Source organism: Choloepus didactylus, chromosome 11 (assembly GCF_015220235.1).
Source record: "Choloepus didactylus isolate mChoDid1 chromosome 11, mChoDid1.pri, whole genome shotgun sequence".
Lineage (NCBI taxonomy): Eukaryota > Metazoa > Chordata > Mammalia > Pilosa > Megalonychidae > Choloepus > Choloepus didactylus.
Genome location: NC_051317.1, coordinates 5167806 through 5189655, shown reverse-complemented (window position 1 = coordinate 5189655; position 21850 = coordinate 5167806). Strand labels below are relative to the sequence as shown.

Sequence of the window (21850 nt, the reverse complement as noted above, 5' to 3'; positions counted from 1 at the left end):
TTTGAGGCTGCAGGTTCATGAGCTTGCTCTGCTGCCTTCCTGAGTTCTGCATGGTGGGCAGGAGGAGAGGGGAGGGATTTTCTTTCTGGTTAAGGTAACTTATTCAGTGCCTAAGGTTCAGCCATCTGTTCGGCTCCCAATCTCAGGAGGCATGTAGGAAAATGGGAGGAAAGCAGAGGAGCCAGTGGGTTGGGAAGATGGAGCTGAGGAGACAAAGGCTTCACTAAACTTTAACATTTTATACTGAAATTTTAGATGGAGGTGTAACCATGCTGACTTTCTTGAATATTAAACAGTTTGGACTGGTGAGGGGAAGAAAATGGATGGAATATGATAGACTTTTGCCTTTGCGTTGCTATCCTAATAAAATATGCAAACACACGTTTTCACTTGTATGGTAACTTTCTAGATTTGCAGGATGCATTTCATCCTTTTGTGACTTTTGGTGATTAGGACTCCTAGCATATAGAAATGCCTTAGCATTTCCCAATTCATAAAATTCATAGACCTTGGATCTTGGTTCTGCTCTCACCATTTCCTGTGCAAATGACTCCAAAACCCTGACAGATTCTAAAAGGCAGAAACACGTAGCTCTGAAGCTGGAGAGCAAAATACAATTGTGAATTTGCTTATCCTTTCTGGCCCTAGACACTAACCAAAGTTGGCTTTTTATTCTTAGATATATCAATATAATGGCAAGAGGGAACAGGAAGCAAATTATCTTTGACCTCTTATTTACTAGTGCATTGCATTATTAGGGCACTAGCTTTTCTAGATTTTAAACAAGATTTTCCTCTTTGAAAGGTGATATTATTTCTCTAGATATTTTGCAGGGTATATATATATGTGTGTATGTATATATATGTGTATATGTGTATATATATATGGTCTAAACTTTTCTTGAGTATTTCTGAAACAAAAGGCTGGACAATTTTGAGTCCAGCAGAGCCCTATTTGGGGACAGATAGAGGCCAAGTGATTGAGGCTCCAACCCCTTCCTCCATCTCGGTTTCTCGCTCTCTCTATGAGTAAGGTTCTGCATTTCATTTGATGCTTTAAAGATTTCAAAATAAACCACATTCACAGAGGATTTCTAATGGACAAGAAAGGAATCTGTGAATACACAGTTTTTAGGTTTTCACCTTTCTGCTTTTTTGTAATGGGCAAAATTTCAAAGCAGCAAAGCATGAAGGAACCATGCATTATCCATTATAAATTCTCTTTAAACAGAGAAACATGGCACCTACAATATTTAAGAAACAAGTAGACAAATCCAATTAACATGTTATCAGAAGAAATAAAGACAGTGTATAGAAGCTTTTTAAAAAACTGATGAGATTTGAAAATATATTTTTAAACTACAAACCTGTTAATATAATGAGACTTTGTTTTGGATTTCCAAACTATCTGCAACAGATATTCAAATTAGGGAGCAAGAGAATTTGATTCACATGCACTGACTCTTTGCACACTTCCCTTCAGACAAACTTCTTCAATGAATTATCATAATGTGAAATGGGGAAGAAAGGTGAGCACATTGATCTGTGTACAAAATTCATAGATTCCCAATTCATGTGGTATTTGAAAATGGCAGACTCTTCTGGTGTCACCTGTCACTAAAGGTCTACATGTGTTTTATAAGATACAAATATGCAAGCACAATGATATAATGCCTGGGATGTGATCAAAGATTGAATATGAGGGTAAGGTGAGTTTAAACAACTTCCTGGCAGTATTAGTTGTGACAGGGAAACAGTAGCTCTCCACTGGATCATTCATGTCCAAATTTGCACACACACACATACACAGATAGACTCACATATACAGTAACATAGACACATATCAAATAGGCTGTCAGTAATTAACAAGTCAACTCCATTAAGTAGTGGGATAATCTGAACAGTTAATAGGGCACAGTGTTACAGCTCACAGGATTAGTTAATTAGACAAAGGCTTTGCAGGCAAGATCACTGTAGTCTGCTTTGCTAAAGTGGTGGAACCCACTTAGGCAACTGATGAAAAAATCAGTGTGAACACTCTTCAAGGGAGGAAATGTGGAATGTAACGGGGTAAAGCATCAGCATAGCAATAATGAGCTGCCAGAGCCAGAACATCCAATGATTGCCATTTGTCAGTGCTGGAAAAGGCAGAGCTTGGGGAAAAGATTTATAATTTTGGATTTTGGATACTTTCTTTCCTACAGCTTCAAGGCAATTTTAATTACTTTTTAAAATCAGGCTCTAAGCTATCTCCCTACATGATTTGTTGACCTTAACTTTCAAGGACGAATATGCTAAGAAGGCTTGCCCATAGTAGGTAATACATGCATTTTATAAGATAAAGGATGGATATTCAACCATATCCGATTAAGACCAATATTCTATAATTTTAGAATTGTCTTAAGAAAAATATTTTCACAAAGGCTGCTTATTATATTGTAACTAGTTCTTTGTCTAGATTTTTCCAGGTGCGACAACAGTATTTCTTTTTCCTTTATACTAAAATTAAAAGAACATAAAGATATATATTGGCTGAGCAGGTGATTCAGATGAATGAAGCAGACTAGCTATAAAATCAAAAGAAGTGGTAAAACTTTTAAAAGTTGAGCATGTGTACCTGGCTCAAAATTGTGAGTGACGTCTCGGATCAGCCATTTGTTTTCATGATAGAGTTTGGCCAGAAGTTTGCTAGATTGCCTATTTTTTGTTGTTGTTGTTTTTGTTTTTATTAGAGCAGTTGAAGGTTTACAGAAAAATCATGCAGAACACATAACAGAGTTCCCAAACACCCCCCCCCCACCTACACACATTTTTCCCTTTTATCAACACTTTGCAATGGTGTGGTACCTTTGTTACATAGATGAAATAATATTATTATAGTTATACTGTTAACTATAGTCCATAGTTTACATTAGGGTTCAGTGTTTGTGTTGTGAAGTCCTATGTTGTTGTTTTTTTTATTTTAAGTTCTGATACCATATATACAACCTAAGATTTCCTCCTTTTAACCACATTCAAATACATCATTCACTGGTTTTAATTACATTCACAATGTTGGGCTATCATCACCACCACCCATTACCAAAACTTTTTAATCACCCCTAACAGAAATTCTGTGCCAATTGAGAATTAACTTTCCGTTCCCTATCTCTACCCCAGCTCTTATTAACCTGTATTCTATTCTCTGACTGTATTGTTTTGCCTTTTTTAAATTATTTCATATCATTGTCATCACACATTTGTCCTCATTTGTCTGGTATATTTCACTCAACATGATGTCTTCAAGGTTCATCCATGTTATCACATGTATCAGAATGTCATTCTTTTCTATAGCTGAATAATATTCCATTATATGTATATATCACATTTTGTTTATCCATTCATCTGTTGATGTACACTTGGGTTGCTTCCAGCAATTGTGAATAACATCACTTTTAATATTGGTGTGCAAATATCTATTTGAGTCCCTGGTTTCAATTCTTTTGAGTATATAAGTAGAAGCAGGATTGTGGGGTCATATGTTAATTCTGTACTTATCTGTTTCAGGAACCACCAAACTTTTCCACAGCGTCTGCACCAATTTAGTGTCCTAATGACAATGAACAAGTGTTCTTGTTTCTCCATATTTTCTCCCACATTTTTTATTTTCTGTTGTTTTAAGTAACAGTCATTTTAGTAAGTTGAAATGGTATGCCATTGTGGTTTTGGTTTGCATTTCCCTAATGGCTAATGATGTTGGGTGTCTTTTCATGTGCTGTTTGTGTATCTTCTTTGGAAACATGCCTATTCAAATCTTTTGCCCATTTGTAAATTGGAATTTTTTACTTTTTATTTTTGTATTGTAGGAGTTTTTCATATATTTTGGATATTAAAACCTTATTGGATATGTGGTTTCCAAATATTTTCTCCCTTTCTATAGGCTGTCTTTTTACTTTCATGATGAAGTCCTTTGATACACAGAAGTTTTAAATTCTGATGAAGTCCCATTTATCTATTTTTTTCTTTTGTTGTGCGTGCTTTTGATATAAAGGAGAAGAAACCATTGCCTAACACAAGGTCCTGAAGATACTTAATTATGTTTTATTCTAGGAGTTTTATAGTCTCTTTGGTTCTTATATTTAGGTCCTTGATCTATTTTGAGTTGATTTTTGTATATTGTATAAGGTAGGTGTCCACCTTCATTCATTTGCATATGGATATCCAGTTTTCCCGGCACCGTCTGTTGAAAAGACTATTCTATCCTCATTGTGTGACCTGGCACCCTTGTCAAAAACACACTACTGTAGATATGAGGGTTTATTTCTGACCTCTCTATGGTCTGTCTCTTTGCCAGTAACATGCTGTTTTGTTTACTGTAGCTTTGTAATAAGTTCTAAAATTGGCAAGTGTGAGTCCTCCAACTGCATTCTTCTTTTTCAAGATGTTTTTGACTATACAGAATCCTTTACCCATGATAGGGGTTTCCATTTCTGCACAAAGGCTGTTAAAAATTTGATTGGGATTGTGTTGAATAGTAGATCACTTTGAATAGAATTTACATCTTAATGATATTTAGTCTTCTATCCCATGAACAAAAATGTTCTTCCATTTATTTACATCTTTGATTTCTTTTAGCAATGTTTTATAGTTTACATGTATAAATCCTTTACATCCTTGCTTAAATTTATTCCTAGATATTTGATACTTTTAGTTGCTATTGTAAATGGATTTTTTTTCTTGATTTCTTTCTCAGATGGTTCATTACTAGTGTATAGAAACACTGCTGATTGGTGTGGGTTGATCTTGTACCCTGCCACGTTGCTGAATTCATTTATTAGCTCTAGAATTTTTGTTGTATGTTTTTCTGAATTTTCTATATATAGGATTAAGTTGCCTGCAAACAGGGAAGTTTTAATCTTCCTTCCCAATTTGGGATGACTTTTATTTCTATTTCTTGCCTAATTTCTCTGGCTAGAATTTCCAATTCAGTGTTGAATAACAGTGGTAATGGTGGGCATCCTTGTCTTGTTCTAGATCTTAGAGGGAAAGCTTTTGGTCTTTCACCATCAGATATGATGTTAGTAGTGGGTTTTTCATATATGCCTTGTATCACGTTGAGGAAGTTTCCTTCTATTCTTAGTTTTCTATGGGTTTTTATCAAGAAGGAGTACTGGATTTTGTCAAATGCCTTTTCTGCATCAATTGAGATGATTATGTCTTTGTTCTTGTTTTCCTTCGTTATTTTGTTATGTTAAACTACTCTTGCCAACAACTTGGGATAAATTCCACTTGTTTATGGTGTATAATTCTTTTAATGTGCTGCTGTATTTGGTTTGATAGTATTTTTTTTTTTTTTTGAGGATTTTTGCAGGTAGATTCATAAGGGAAACCGGTCTGTAATTTTCTTTTCTTTTTATATCTTTTTCTGCCTTTGGTATTGGTATGATGTTGACCTCATAGAATGAGTTAGGAAGTGTTCGCTCTTCAACTTTCTGGAAAAGTTTGTGCAGGATTAGTGTTAATTCTTCTGGGAATGTTTGGTAAAATTTGCCAGTTAAGTCATTTGGATCTGGGCTTTTCTTTGGTGAGAAGTTTTTGTTTACTTATTCAATCTTTTTCCTTGATATTATTCTGATGAGATCTTCTATTACTTCTTCAGTCAATACAGGTAGTTTGGGTGTTACTAGGAATTTATCCATTTTATCTAGATTATCTAATTTGTTGACATACAGTTATTCATAGTATACTTTTATAATCCTTTTTTATTTCTTTGGAGTCTGTAGTAATGCCCCCCGTCCCCCTTTCATGTGTGATTTTAGTTATTTGTGTCCTTTGCTTTTATCTTTGTCAGTCTAGATCCAGGTTTATTGATTTTATGGATTTTTTTTAAAGCCAACTTTTAGTATCATGTCTCTATTTTTGTTTTATTCTTATTTCATTTATCTACACTCTCTGTTATTTCTTTCCTTCTGTTCACCTTCGCTTTAGTTTGCTCTTCTTTTTCTAGAATATCCGGTTGTGAGGTTTGGTCTCTGACTTGAGATCTTTCTTCTTTTTTAATGTAAATATTTAGAGCTATAAATTTCCCTCTCAGCACTGCCTTTCCTGCATCCCAAAATTTCTGTATGTTTCTGTTTTCATTTGCCTCAAGATATTTCCTAATTTCCCTTGTGATTTCTTCTTTGTCCTGCTGTTTCTTTAAAAGTGTGTTAATTTCTACATATTTGTGAATTTTGCAGTTCTCCCTCTGTTACTGATATCCAGTTTCATTCCATTGTGGTCAAAGAAGACACATTGTATAATTTCAGTGTTTTTTAATTTATTGAGACTCGTTTTGTGACCTATGGGTGATGACTTCTATATATGCCTATTAGGCCTTTTTGGTTTATAGTGTCATTCAAGTCTTCTGTTTTCTTATTGATGTTCCATCTAGATGCTCTATCTATTATTGAAAGTGTTGTATTGACGTCTCCTACTATTAATGAAGAACTGTCTATTTCTCGCTTCAAAATCTGTCAATATTTACTTCATCTGTTGCAGCTCTGCTGTTAGGTTCATATATATTTATAATGCTATGTATTTGTATTGAAATGGCCCCTTTATCATATATAGTGGCCTTCTTTGCCTCTCAGAGAATTTTTTATTTAAAGTCTATTTTATCTGACACTATATAGCTACCCCAGCTTTCTTTGTTTACTCTTTTCATGGCATATATATATATGTATATATGTATATATATATATATATTCCCATTCTTTTACTTTCAACCTACTTGTGTCTTTGAATTTAAGATGAATCTCTTGTAAATATATAGTTGGGCCATGTGTTTTTTAAATTCATTCTTCCAATCTCTGCCTTTTGACTGGAGAGTTCCATCCATTTCCATTTGAAGTAACTACTGATAAATCATGCAGGACTTTCTTCTGCCGTTTATGCCATTTGGTCTTTGTAAGTCTTACACATTTTTTTTTTAATCCCTCAATTTTTCCAGTAATGCCTAATTTCATTTAAAAAATGTAGTTTACCGTTTTGAGTCCCTTCTTATTGCATTCTGTAAATATTTTTCAGTATTTTCTTTGTGGTTACTATGGGACTTCAATTTAATATCCTAAATCTATCATAATAGTGTTTGATTTGATACCACCTTATCTTCAGTAGTGTAAACAAACACTGTCCCTATACCTTTCTGCATCCCCTTCTTTTTTGTTGTACTTGTTACAAATTATATCTTTATGCATTGTATGTCCCAAACCATGTATTCATTATTACTCTTTATGCATTTGCATTTTATCTCCTATAGCAAGTAAAAAGTGGAGTTACACACACAAAAAAAATACAATACAATAGTACTGGCCATTTATAATTGCCCATATGATTACCTTTAGTGAAGGTCTTTATTTATGCTGCTTCTATCCAATATCTAATGTCCTTTCCTTTTAGTTTGAAGAACTCCATTTTGCATTGCTTGTAGGGCAGGTCTAGTGGAGATGAACTCCCTCAGTTTTTGTTTATCTGGGAGTGTCTTAATCTCTCCCTCATATTTGAAAGACAATTCTTAGTTGGCAGATGTTTTCTTTCAGCACTTTTTAAATGTTCCACCCACTGTCTTCTTGTCTCCATGGTTTGTGATGGAAAGTTTGTTACCATTTTAATTGCTTTTCCTCTATTGATAAGGTGTTATTTCTGTCTTACTTCTTTCAAGATTTTCTTCTTTGTACTTAATTTTCAGAAGTTTGGCAATCGTTTGTGTTGGTATGGATATATTCGGATAGTGTTTGGTGATCACTCAGCTTCTTGGCTTTGTGTCTTCTGCCAAATTTGGAATGTTCTAGTCACTATATCAGCACTTTTTGACCCTTTCCTTTTCCCTCTCTCCTTCTGGTAGTCTGATGGCATGAATGTTTTATCTTTTTTCATAGTCCTACAGGCTTCTGAGTCTGTGTTCACTATTTTAGCCCCTTTTTTTTCCTGCTTTGTTCAGATTGGATAATTTCTAGTGTTCAACATTCAAGATCCTCAGTTCTTTTCTTTGTTCCTTCATTCTGCAATTGAGCCCATCTATTGAGTTTTTATAATTTCAGTTGTATTTTCAATTCTCAAGTTTCCATTTGGTTCTTTGTTGAGACTTTTTCTTTCTTTTCTGAGACTATTTTTTCATTTGTTTCAGTGTATTAATAATTACTCGTTCAAGCATTTTTATGACAGCTGCTTCAATATCTATGTAAGAAAATTCTAAAATCTTTGTTACTTTGGCATTGACCTGTATGAATTGTCCTTTCTAATCAGTTTGAGCTTGTCCTGGTTGTTGGCATGGAAAGTGATTTTTTAAATTGAATTCTGGACATTTGGGGTTATGTCATGAGACTCTAGATCTTATTTAAGCCTATGTTCTAGCTGGCTTCCTTGACACTGATTTGACAGGGGAAGGTTGACTCTGCCTCATTATTGACAGGTGGAAACAGAAGTCCAGCTTCCCTACTCAGCTTCTGTTGATATCTGAGGACAGGGAGCTACTCAATAGGAATTGAGGGAAATGGGAATTCCAGTTCCCCCCTAGGCCTCCACTGATACCTCCCTGGCTGAGAGGGATAGAAAATTTTCCTTTGTATTCCCCACATGGCATCCATTGACACCACAAAATGGTAAAGGAGGTCTTATTCATCCAGAAGACAATAAAGTCCTGGCTGCTTACTAGGCCTCCTTCTACACCACTTGAAAGGGGAAGAATGAAGAGTCAGGATGATCCCCTTGTTACTGCCCAGTGTGGATAGAGAACCAGTGTCCTACACTGACAATTCTGGGCTGTAGGGTGGGAGGATTGACCTTGTTACTGCCTGGAAGGGATGGAAGTCCAGGCTTTCTTCTTGGCCTTGGAGGGGATAGGGTACCTTGACAGACTGTCAAGCATAGAAGTCTAGGCTTCCCACCAGGCCTTTGCTGCAAGAATATGAATGGGGTCACATTTTTTTTCCATGTTGTTTGGCTGAGATATGGTAATTATTATCCAAAAGTTTTCTGTCTTGCCAGGATGCTCCTTTTATAGAATTCTGGCTACAGGAAGCAGGTTTTTGTTGTCTCTACCTTTTGATATTTGCAGGTTGGGGATTTTTCCACCACTGTGTTGTTGATTGCGTCCCAAGGTCCCTAGTATATCTGCCTTCTTATTTCCACTTTTCACACTCCTTTTTTATTTTTATACTATCTGGGATTTTTCACTATACTTAGTGGGTAGGATGGGAAAAAGTATAGCTACTCCAACTTTCTGGAAGCAGAAATTTCTAGTTTGCCTAACTTTTGATTATAAATTGGGGATTAGGTTTTAGTGTCAATTCTCTTGTTTTGTCTTTTTAAATATTGGCAATTAATTTTTAGACAACAGGCAGGCAAAATGCAAAATGTCTTTTGGCCAACAGTATGTGAACTCTGCTCAATACCTTCAGAAATTAGCTTTCCCTGACTAAGATTTGTCATTTTTCACCTCATTATATTATGAATTTCCATCACTTATCCGGAGGTGACATTGCTGATAAATTTAACTATCAAGGGCATAGCCAAGAAAGAAGAATTTAGCAGGAAAAGACTGCTGGGCAACCAAATTAGACATCAAAATGTCCAAACACTGAAGTTCTTGTACGCTATTAATAGGTAATGAGCCTTTAGGCTCCCATGCAGAACATGATTTTAAAAAAATAAAAGCACACATAGACACACTTGTAGAAATTCAGCCTGGTTTCCCAAGAACAATGCAAATGAGAGAAGATAGGATTTCATGAATCAGGAAAAAGTGAAAAATGTACAGTGCAGCAGAATGGAGGAAAAATGACAAAATCAACCTAAAACACCCAATCACCTTAAATCAGTTTGACTCTTCAGTGTTTGTGCACACAGTCCTGTATATCCTCAATAGATATTGAAGGTATTCTTTTATCACTGTGTAGTTTAAGTACTGATATTTATCATAAGAACCTTGAATTTTGGAGATTATATTATGGTTGTTGCTCTCTGTCTTATGCATACCTGTAATTAACTAAAAAAATATTCTTGGGGAAAAAGTATTTGTTTCTTATCGAACTCCTACTATGTGTTGTACAACATATTGGGAGCTTTACTCATAATATCTGTTTTAATTTATACAAAAACTCTGTGGGGTAGATACTATTCTTTTCCATTTTCACCAATTAAGAAAATGAGTCAAAAACGAACCATGGAGCGAAACTAAGATGGCGGCTAGCTGAGACAGGGCGAGAAAACGCCTCTGTGAAAAACACTAGCTAAAAACCAGAAAGTGACCCAGAATACTGGTACAGCGATGCGCCAGCTGGACGAGGGCTCCTAGCTCCAGAGGGGCCATATACTTGGTGAAACTGGGAGTCGGCATTCTGAAACGACTGAGTAAGCTGGCTGGAAGACCCGCAGCCGCGCTGCGGTCTGGGGAAGCCAGGGTTCAGCGTTTGGAGACCGGCTGGCTCTTTAAAAAAAAAGAAAAAAAGGGAAAAACCCAGGAGCAGCTGCAGCTGCGGTTGTGGGAACCATGCAGTAAAACACAGCAAGAGGGGGCTGGGCTGGCCTCTCGGTGTCTGGCCAGGAAGATAGCCCGCTGCAGATACCCTTGGGTCCTGGGGAACGGAGGGGAGAGCCGGAAGCAGAAAGAAACCCTGCTTCTAGCAGCTGGCCCCCCGGAGGGCTGGATAAACTCCTGCCCGGGGCCGTGCCCACAGCCCAGAGCCCCGCCAGTTGTCACGGAGCTGGGAAGGAGGAACTGTGCAAGGAGGAGGGGGCTGAGACGCCCCGTTCGGCCATCTTTGCTTTAGGCTGAGAGTGCGCCACCGCACGGCCTGGCGGCCCGGGGCTTCCCTTGAGGGACTGTGCGCACTGGTGACGTAGCACAGCATTCCCTTGGCTGAGCTCCTGGAGGATTGCGGCTGGGAGGGGGTCCCGCTTGGAGAACCCAGGGACACTACGCCAAGTCCGGTGGTTTGTGGATCAGCGAGAGAGAGGGTCTGGGGCTGAACTAAAATGAAGGCTTAGACTCTTGTGGCGGCCTTGAATCTCTAGGAACCTGGGGGATTTGAACATTAAAACAGTTAATGTTCCCAGAAGGGGAAGAGAAGGTAAAGGTCTAGAAAGAGTATTCAAAGAAATTGTTGGGGAAAACTTCCCCAACCTTCTACACAATATAAATACACAAAGCATAAATGCCCAGGGAACTCCAAATAGAATAAATCCAAATAAACCCACTCCAAGACATATTCTGATCAGACTGTCAAATACTGAAGAGAAGGAGCAAGTTCTGAAAGCAGCAAGAGAAAAGCAATTCACCACATACAAAGGAAACAACATAAGACTACATTCAGGGCGGATGGCTCCAGCAACACACCCAAACTGAGTTCTCCAACTGAACCCACAAGAATCATTTCCCCACACACCATGGGAACAAGGTTGAGAACTGACTTCAGGGATATAGGTGACTCACAGACGCCATCTGCTGGTTAGTTAGAGAAAGTGTACGTCACCAAACTGTGTTTCTGAAAAATTAGATCGATATCCCTTTTTTTTTTTACAACTTGAAAGAATGCTATCAAGCAAAACAAATGCCAAGAAGCCAAAAACAACAGAAAATCTTAATGCATATGATAAAACCAGAAGATATGGAGAATCCGACTCCAAACACACAAATCAAGATATCGGAAGATATGCAGTACCTTGCAAAATTAATCAAAGCACTACAATCGAGGAACGAAAACATGGCAAAGGAGTTAAAGGACATCAAGATGACCATAGCCTAGGATATAAGTGACATAAAGAAGACCCTAGAAGAGCATAAAGAAGACATTGCAAGAGTAAATAAAAAAAATAGAATATCTTATGGAAATGAAAGAAACTGTTGGCCAAATTAAAAAGACTCTGGATAGTCACAGTACAAGACTAGAGGAAGCTGAACAACATCCCAGTGTCCTAGAAGCCCACAGAAGAGGAAATGAAAGAACAAAAGAAAGAATGAAGAAAAAAATTGAAAAAATCAAAATGGATCTTAGGGATATGATAGATAAAACAAAACATCCAAACTTAAGACTCATTGGTGTCCCAGAAGGGGAAGAGAAGGGTAAAGGTCTAGAAAGAGTATTCAAAGAAATTGTTGGGGAAAACTTCCCCAACCTTCGACACAATATAAATACACAAAGCATAAATGCCCAGGTACCTCCAAATAGAATAAATCCAAATAAACCCACTCCAAGACATTCTGATCAGACTGTCAAATACTGAAGAGAAGGAGCAAGTTCTGAAAGCAGCAAGAGAAAAGCAATTCACCACATACAAAGAAAACAACATAAGACTAAGTAGTGACTGCTCAGTGGCCACCATGGAGGCGAGAAGGCAGTGGCATGACATATTTAAAATTCTGAGAGAGAAAGATTTCCAACCAAGAATACTTTATCCAGCAAAACTCTCCTTCAAGTTTGAGGGAGAGCTTAAATTTTTCACAGACAAACAAATGCTGAGAGACTTTGCCAGTAAAAGACCTGCCCTACTTCAGATTCTAAAGGGAGCCCTACCAACAGAAAAATAAAGAAAGGAGAAAGAGATATAGAGAATTTTAACAGACATATATAGTACCTTACATCCCAAATCACCAGGACACTTATTTTTCTCTAGTGATCACAGATCTTTCTCCAGAAGGGACCATAAGCTGGGACATAAAACAAGCCTCAAGAAGTGTAAAAAAAAAAAAAAAAAGAAAAAAATGGAATATACTCGAATCACATTCTCCAACCACAATGGAATACAAATAGAAGTCAATAATTTTTGAACTGTAACTCCACTATTTACCTCCTACATGATATAAAATACACAAACTCTAAGGACAAAACAGTGGTTTTGAACTCAATGTAAAATATGTAATTTTAGACAACTATATAAAGGTGGGGGAATGAAGGAGTATAGGAACATAGTTTATGTGTCCTACTGAAGTGAAGGTCGTATCAAAGGAAAACAAGATTGATATGGATTTAAGAGGTTAATTTTAAGCCCCACAGTAAACACAAAGAAATTATCAGAGAATATAACCATAGAGATGAAAAGTAGAGTTTGGCTTAAGAGAGATGGGGGAAGGGGCAATGGGGAGTTAAGAAATGAGTGTAGGGTTGCTGTTTGAGGTGAAGGGAAATTTCTAGTAATGGATGGTGGGAAAGAGCATTACAACATTCTAAATGTGATTAATCCCACTAATGGAAGGCTAGGGAGGGGGTGGAATTGGAAGATTTAGGCTGTATATATGTTTCCACTACTGAAAAAAAAAAAAAAAAAGACAGTCTAACTAGATGACAATTGAATGCTAAGGATGAACTTGGATGGGATTGGAGGATAGAGGACAGGTGGCTCGAAGAAGAGACACAGTTGAGACATAAGGAAAAGGAAATATAGAATGTAAACTTTGTATCATTGTTGAATCTCTTGTACTTCTTAGCTGCATTTAATGGAATTGCATAAAAGAATGTTCTTGTTCATGGGAAGTGTATACATGAATTATAGTGTATGTTCAAGGATGTGTGCAGCTAACTCGCATATGTTCAGAAGACAGATGATGGATGATAGGGAGGGAAAGAAATAGCAATGTGACAGCATGTTAAAGTTGGTGGATTGAACTATCGGGGGAGGGGGCTCAAGGTATGATGGAATTCTGTGTATGGGGCTAGTATTGTTTTTGCAACTGTTCATGTAACTTTGAATTTACTTCAAAAAAAAAAAAAAAAACGAACCACAATCAAGACTCCAAAGTCCATGCTCTTAACCGGTTTGTAATATGGATTCCACAAGTTTGAAGTCACATTTTGCAAACTGAGGGAGCAGATTTTTGCAATCTAGAAAATACATTAATGTGAAGACACTTTGACTACGCAGCAGCAAAAACTTCGTGACAGCACTTACTAATTGTATGCTCTTAGCAAGTCCCGGGGTCTTGGTTGGTGACTCCCAAAGGTACTTTTCAACTTGCTAAGTAAGAAACCGTAAACTCAAGGAAACTGTGTGCTCTTTTATAAGCAGCAGTGACAGCAGCATGCCTGTGCACAACAGGTATGCCTATTTTTCCATTGCCAGTTGGCAAAAGTGCTATCCACGATTACAGGCGATATTTGATGAAATGTGCAAGCAGTATAGACTGGGAGGGTCCCTAAGAGGCAGAAGGGCCCTTTGGTGTAAAAAAGACAAGCTGTGGGGTTGGAGTGGGAAACTTGTCTCTGCTGCCTTGGGGCAGATGCCATTCACATCTCTGTGCATTCAGGCCAGCCCTGCGGTGTACATAGTCATCTCGTTACAGTGTGTTGTCACCTGGTAAATAGCCAAGGAAGAAAAGAGGGGTTCAAAGCCACAAATCTGCTCCCTGAGTATTTGCTGACATACTGAGGATGCAGTGAGCAACAGTGGCCTGGAGAAAATCATTACCCAGGCTCGGGGCTGTATTTTCCATTTTAATTAAAATTTGTATTTGTCCATTCTGTCCATGCCCTGGCCCTGTGGTCCATGCTATTTTGCATAGCAGAGGAAATCAATAAGAGCCTATCATTTGGAACTTGGAGGCGCCTAAGCGATTTTGTCATATTTGCTAGGCAGAAGGCTGGTGTTTTCTGAGTGATGTCTGGCATCCACTTCTAGTCCCACGGTGTCAAATGACAACCTGTGGGGCTCTCTGGTTGCCAGTTCCTGTGCTAGAGAGACCCCTTTCCATTATCTCACCTATTGTATTCAGTGCTCATCTGCCCTTTTTCTTTTCCGCAGTGGGTGTCTCAGCCATGAGGGGACAGGATGGGTTCAGGTTGATGATCAGGTGGTTGTGCCAATTAGAGCTCTTGTCAGGAAGGTGACTGGGGAAGAAGTGACCAGGTGGTATCCAGGACAGGTTTGAAAAGGAGAGAAAACAGATTGTCACTTTACTGAAGGCTCATTAAAGAAATCAGAGGAAGATGGTTTGCATGTCAAGAACACATTTTATTATTATTTTCTAGATCTTGCTGCAAGTTTGTTAGTTGAATGTGACTTTGCAAAGCATCAGTAGTATGTATTTATGCCTCATGCTCGAACCTGCCAATGCACCTCTGGTTTTTTTTTTACTATTTGCTTTCTCCCATCCCTTCCATAGCAAAGGGAAAATATAATTAAGAATGATAAAATCCGTTTTGCTTTGAACTGCTTTGTAACAAGATCTTGCACTAGAATAACATATTTATTGTATCATCTGTACACATATAGAAAATCAAAATGAGTTTTTTTCCTATTACTTTTTTTTTCCCAATCTATTAAATTAAAACACCAAGAAAATTAATTTACTGTATCGAGTTCTTCTACTCAGGCTGATTGTTTAAGTATACATTAAGTATTCACAAAAGAGATTGTGCAGTGCTGACCAAATTTGCCTTTTTATGTTTTTATCTGAGTCTGAGTGAGTCAAAACTGAATGCTGCATTTCTTGCAATCACAGTCTTGGTTTTCTTTGATGTTTTTAGGTGGCAAAGTGACAAGTGCCAAAACTCAGGGCAGTCTTTTCTGAAAGCATCAGTGTTCTGCCCAATCCAGAGTAATGGATGTGAAGGATCGGCGACACCGCTCTTTGACAAGAGGACGGTGTGGCAAAGAGTGCCGCTACACAAGCTCCTCCCTGGACAGTGAAGACTGTCGTGTGCCCACGCAGAAGTCCTATAGCTCCAGTGAGACTCTGAAGGCCTATGACCATGACAGCAGAATGCACTATGGAAACCGAGTCACAGACCTGGTTCACCGGGAATCAGATGAGTTTCCAAGACAAGGTAGGTAGAGCTTTCCCCACTGACTTGCTCCGCTCTGCCTCACATTCTTGATTTACACTGATGTCATCTATAAATGAGGTTAGTGAAAATTAGGAGCAGAGCATGCTGGCAAGTAACTGCCGCATTAGAGTTCAGTATAAGAGAACAATTCCTTTTATCAATGCATCTCAAAACTCCTACAAGTAATAGAGACTGCGTCTTATCCCTGATACTAAATTCTTCAACACTTTGGTGCTTGATGTTGGAAACCCTTTATGGTAGGTTTTGAGAGCTGTAACAAACAGCAGACCCTTAGTTTCCTAAGGGGTCTTCCTGAGAGTATGATGAATCACTATTCTGAGGAACAAAAGTCTATTTGTGGTTTTTAAGCTATTCTCCTTGAAGTCCACATATAAGTCTCCAAGAGCCCCACCTTCTGCTAATTTACACAGTTGGCTTCTCCATTAGATTCTTTTTGAACAAAGGATGTATTGATTAAAACATACTTGAATCTCTTGTATAATAGTATGTAATTTCCACTCCCCCCAAAAAAATGTGTTAATTCTGAGTTTTATATTTCTCTTTTTGTGTTTCAGAGCATAGGTAGACACATGAATGTCATATATCCAATTCTCTGATAAAATCCTCCTCATATTTCCATCTAAATTTAATTTTCTTAGAGTATTTTGATTTATTTTGGAGGGAGTATATTTTCCCCCACGCCTTACCAGAAAGCATTCTCTTCGTGTCCAATATCCATGAAGAATTTTATTATCACTTGTCCAGAGCGTCTGAGAATTCATCAACATGCAGACTAAAGCAGAGCAGTGTTAAGAGTCACTGTGGCTAAGTTCTTTCACCAGCTCCACATGTTCATTTGTGTACCAGCTTCATTGTGTGTGTGATTTACATTTGTGGCTCAAAACTTCAGTGAGTGCACAGGAAGGGGTCGCTTTGACGGTGCCAAGGATATATGCCTTGCTCGGCTGGGTAGGTGCATCAGTTGTTTTATGACACTGATTCTTCATTTCTTGTTCCATTTCCTTGGCAGTTACAATTAGTTTATTTCTGAATGAGATACCTTAGCTTGGAATTACATTCCTGGCTTCTTGTCTCACTTATATTAGAAAACACTCTATCATTCATCCATTTATCTATCTATCTATCTATCTATCTATCTATCTATCTATCTATCTGTCTGTCTGTCTGTCTATATCTATTTCTAACTATCTGTCATCTGTCTATATTTTTAATTGGCATTATGACAAGTATTTACAAACCTACAACTCATATTCTCATATGGTCCCAGTTTAGCCTAGCTCCAGGTTTTATGTTTAACAGAATATTGAGAAATTCAGCAGAAAACAGTTAAATTTGTGTTTGCACTGCAATTTTAGATCCTTTCAGTATATAATTTTTATCTTATCCCTGTCTTATTTTCTGAGTTATCTTCATGTAAATGAAGCACATACTATCCTCCATGAGAAAATGGGGGCTGGGGGTGAGGGATTTGCTTAAAAATTGCTCTGTATCAAATAACTTTGATCTGTGAGTTACTTCAACAAGTGTTTTATTTCATTAAGTTCTCACCTGACCCCAAAACACATGTAGTGGGAATTAGAAAAAATATGAAGAATCACAGCTTAATTAGTTAAGGCAGTGCTTAAATTTCCAATATGAAAAATTAGGACAATTATCTGTTCTTTCCTACAGCATCGCTAACACAGGATTCAAATATTTTGAAAGGTGATGCACGTCCAACATGGTTGAAAGCCTTTCATTTTCTGCTGTGTTTCTTATTTCATTTACGACATTGCTGCATACATTTTTTTCTTGTGATTCTGTGCTGAAATGTAGACTCTTCTTCCTAAGTCTCATTAAGGGTGCATCCTGGCTTCTAGATCAATGTGCACTGAGCTGTAGATCCCAGATCATTGTTGAATTGTGGATTGGCCTGTCACCTTTCCTTTATTAATATTTACTTAAAACCAAACCAAGTGCTTTGGGTTTAATTTTCAAATGCACCTTTATTCTTTCTGTTTAATCTTGTTCCCCTCCATTGATAGTAATAGAAGTTGCTTGGCCATATCAAACTCATAGCTTTGCAATTAACAATTCACACATGCCGTGTGTTGTTATTGAGCCCATATTTGTTTGTGTAATGTGTTTGCATGAATTAAAAACTGTGCAGGCCAAAAGTAGAAATGAAAAGGCATTGGAAAGTATTTGCATATGCAAGTGCAATTCCTTCTGAAGACATCTATGAATTTATGCATGAAAATGTAGTCAAAGTCTGAGTGGCTCTACTTTGATGGGTTCTAAAATTGAACTCTGCAGGAAGTAAATAAGCACATATTTAAGGAGAAGAGGAGCAGGAGCTACAATCTGGCAAGCAGCACATTCAACCTGAAACTTAGCGGCTACAGAGGGGGTTAAAATAAATTTTGCACTTAGTAATAATAATTTTTTAAATATCACACATTTTCCATTTTATTTTCTTATTCATGAAATCAAAGAGCAGGATCATCTCAGTACTTATTAGCCTAACAATATATTAGCAAGAATCATCTCAGGATCATCTCCTGTGGTATTCTTATTTAAAACCCAAGATACTGATCATAAAACAAATACGCTGCTCACATACAAGCAAGTTTGGCAAACACAGTTGGATGCTGCTCCAGATGCTCAGAGTGAAAAAGAACTGGCAGCCAGTAAAAGTGATGTGGGGCCTGGTCAGACATGGTCCGGTTTCCCCAGCTGCCCTGCTGCAAGTACCAAATGTGAGGACCTGCCATATCCCCACTGGAGAAATAGGCCAGGTGTCCCCATGAGAAGTTTACAGAAGCTCCCGTCAAGTTTCACCTCCTTTGCTTACTTTCAACACAGGTTCTTCCTTTGCCTCTTTCTATCGTGAGCCTCTTTTCCTAAGTAGATACTATGCAAATTCCCTGTCTGGCCTCTATCATACTGGATCTTCCCAGTGTGAAGGGAGAAAATTGTTGACCTTAGATCTGTGGCCGCTGCAGTAATAGTAATTAGTAAATGACTATTTCTGGACTAAATGGCATCCTAGTGGCCCACGAGTTAATGCACCTAACAAAAGTGAGCAGTTGTCTGATCCCTGGTCAGCCCCAGCCCGAATCCAACCCATGGAAGAGATGATGTTTTGCATATTGAAGGTGGGTCAAGTCCCCAGCAGGTTGTATAAGCTTGTTCTTTTGCACACTGGAGTTAGGGTGTAGGATAGTGTGATGCAGAAGACATTCACCTATGGCTTAGGATCCTAAAGGTAGACTTGAATTTTGCTTTTGTATATTTATATTCCTGTGACTCTGGTCTGCATTCTGTGCTCCATCAGAATTAGGAGACAGTTTTCAGATGTATTAAGAACAACAACAATAACAAAAGAATAATGTCTTAACACATACAGAGTACTTTCTATGTGTCAAGTGCCAATTGAAGCATTTTGTTCATAATAAATCAGGTAACGCTCATAAGAATTTTGTGAAGTAGGTATGCTATTATTGCCTTTATAACAGATTGGGAAACTGAGGCATGGAGCGATTAAATAAATCACCCAACTTTGCAAATGCAGGAAAAGATGGAGGCAGTTTTCAAGCCCAGGGAGACTGATTCAAGAAGTGTGTTTAAACCACTGTGTTTGATTTCCTCCCAAATATATAGGTAAACAAATGGACAAAAAACAAATTATTAAACACCCATTGAAAGCCTAAGGAGGGTCTAGGAAGTTCAATTTATAAACCTTTTAGGGATCAATGCCTTTAAATCTTTCTTAATAATACAGGAACCACAATAGCCAATATTCATTGAACATATAATGGGCACTATTACCAGTCCCTCTGCTCTGTGTTCCTATTTTCATCTATCCCCTCCATTTCCATGACCATCTCCTAGTCCCTGGAAGCATTCCTTCCTGCAAGGTCCCTCTACTGTTGTTGGGGATTAACAAAGTTCCTTCTGTGGGAGTTTGCACTTGGCTGTCAGCACTCTTTCTCTGCCCTCCTCTATGGCCATCACCCATTTGCACAACCTCTCAACCTGGGACACCAACCAAGAATGTTGTCGCTATCTAAATGATATTGCTCAGGTAAACAGAACTGACTGGTTTCTGAGCTAGACCTGGCCCAGTGGGCCAAAGAGTTCAGCCAGTCCTCTTATTCCTCAAAAAGCCCCCCCCCCACCCTTTTTTTTTTCCAGTTACTAGTGCAAGTCCCTTGAGAAGGGTCTGAGATTGAATTCTTTCTCTGTACCTCGGGCTGTCTATAGGGCTCAAGGTTAAAGAAAGAATTGGGTGAAGATTGGAGTTTTGAAACAATGCTTGCATCAGTTCTCACAATCAGTTGTAGCAAAGAAATAACTTTGATTCCCTTGAAAAATGTGTACACAAATGCACACACCCACACACATTTTAAGATAGGTTTGATTTTAGGCTAGGTTTAGTTTCATAAAATAACTCCCACCCCTGTGATCTTTAAAATAACTTTTAAAATAATTTTACCCTGTGTCATTTGGCATAGCATAAATTTAACTGATGTTAATGAGCTGAAAACTCATAAGCCTCTTGTAAGTTAAAGTGGTACCTGTATTAATTATTATGTATATAATAACAACTGAAATATTTTTGAAACTTGTGAGCATTTCTGTATGCACTATTGATTTAAAGAGCTTATTTTTCCACTGTGCCAAGCAACAGTTATAAAGGTTCTGTTTGAAAATTCTAGCACTTTACCTAAAAAGAACAACTCTTAGGTTTTAATGAAGTTCAAGAGTTGTTTTTGGTCAGTATTTGGAAGGCTGAAATTTATCTTGAGAGGATTGCTCTCAATTTATTCTCCTATCTCTAGGTATGGCTTCTTTTCACAAGTCAAGTCAGAAGAGCTTTTCATAACTCAACTTAGTGTAGTATCTCTTAGGCTGTGGTTGTAGTTTGTTGTTGTTTTTTAATCTTTAGAAAAGAGAATCTGCAATCTTTCGATATACTGTGATCCATTGTATTCCTGCTGGGTAACTTGATTTCTTGTTACTTCTTATGGGAGACATTAGGGCAAGGGAAGAATGCAGACTCTAAATTTCAACTATGTCTGTATTCTGGTACTGATATGGCCATTAGTGGGACCTTAATCAAATTCTAGAATTTAAACTCTAGGTTTCAGTTCCTCCATCTGTAAAAAGTTCCCACTACATATAGTTATTGGGATCATTTATTACAATTATGCATTTATCATGCTTTGCACATTGTCTTCCATTTAATAAGTACTGAATAATTGTTACTGGTTATAGTTATAACTATAATTATTGCCGTTTTACTTACCTTGCCAGCAAAAATGGAAATCACCTGCTCTCCACTGCTCACAATATTCTGTGCAGCAGAAATCTTTTTACCCTTGAATTTGTTACCCATGACTTGCATATATTCTGACATCTTCAAACCCAGAATTTCTTTTCCAGTTTGTTGATAGAGTGTGTTTGCCTCCCTATGCAACATTCCTTTTGCTCCCAAAGATGAACATAGTTCACACACTATTTCCCTATTTTTAGGAAGGAATGAGAGACGTGATCTAGCAACTGTCAGCTGATGCCAGCACACTTTAAAAGACTTGTTAGTCAGACAACTTTACAAGTTAAAAAAGAGAGACAGAGAGAGGGATTGAAAAGATATTCTATGGCAGTGTCTTTGGATAGAAATATTATTTTTAAAGATGTGTATTTTATGACATGTAAATTTTAGAAATGAGTCTGAGAAGATTTAATCCATATAAACCATGGATAAAACTCAATCCTTTCTCATCATTCTATGTATTAATTTAGAGTCCATGTCATTTGCAGAGTCAGTCTTATCTGGATTTTCATTGTTGATATTTACTGCACTTCCAGGATTATATTTACATTTTTCAATACCTTTAACCATTGACCAAAATTTTTCACATTTGCCCTGTTATCTTCCAGATAATTGGCTGTTGTCAATTCTGCATCATCTTTGGATCTAATTTTCTTTGACTCTTCTTTCTTTTCCTGTTCTTTATTGATGGTAATTCTCCAAAGTTCCACCTTTAGACCTCTACTATTTCTTCT

At 37.5% G+C, this 21850-nt stretch overlaps 1 protein-coding gene across 1 annotated transcript in view; it reads left to right on the top strand.

Moving 5' to 3' along the window:
- The first annotated feature begins 15552 nt into the window (after positions 1-15552).
- The window catches only part of TENM2 (teneurin transmembrane protein 2), a 1024030-nt gene continuing 1017732 nt past the window's right edge, over positions 15553-21850 (top strand). The window contains exon 1 of the mRNA XM_037799530.1: positions 15553-15778. Within this exon, the coding sequence (XP_037655458.1) occupies positions 15553-15778 (226 nt within the window). The remainder of the gene's footprint in view (positions 15779-21850) is intronic.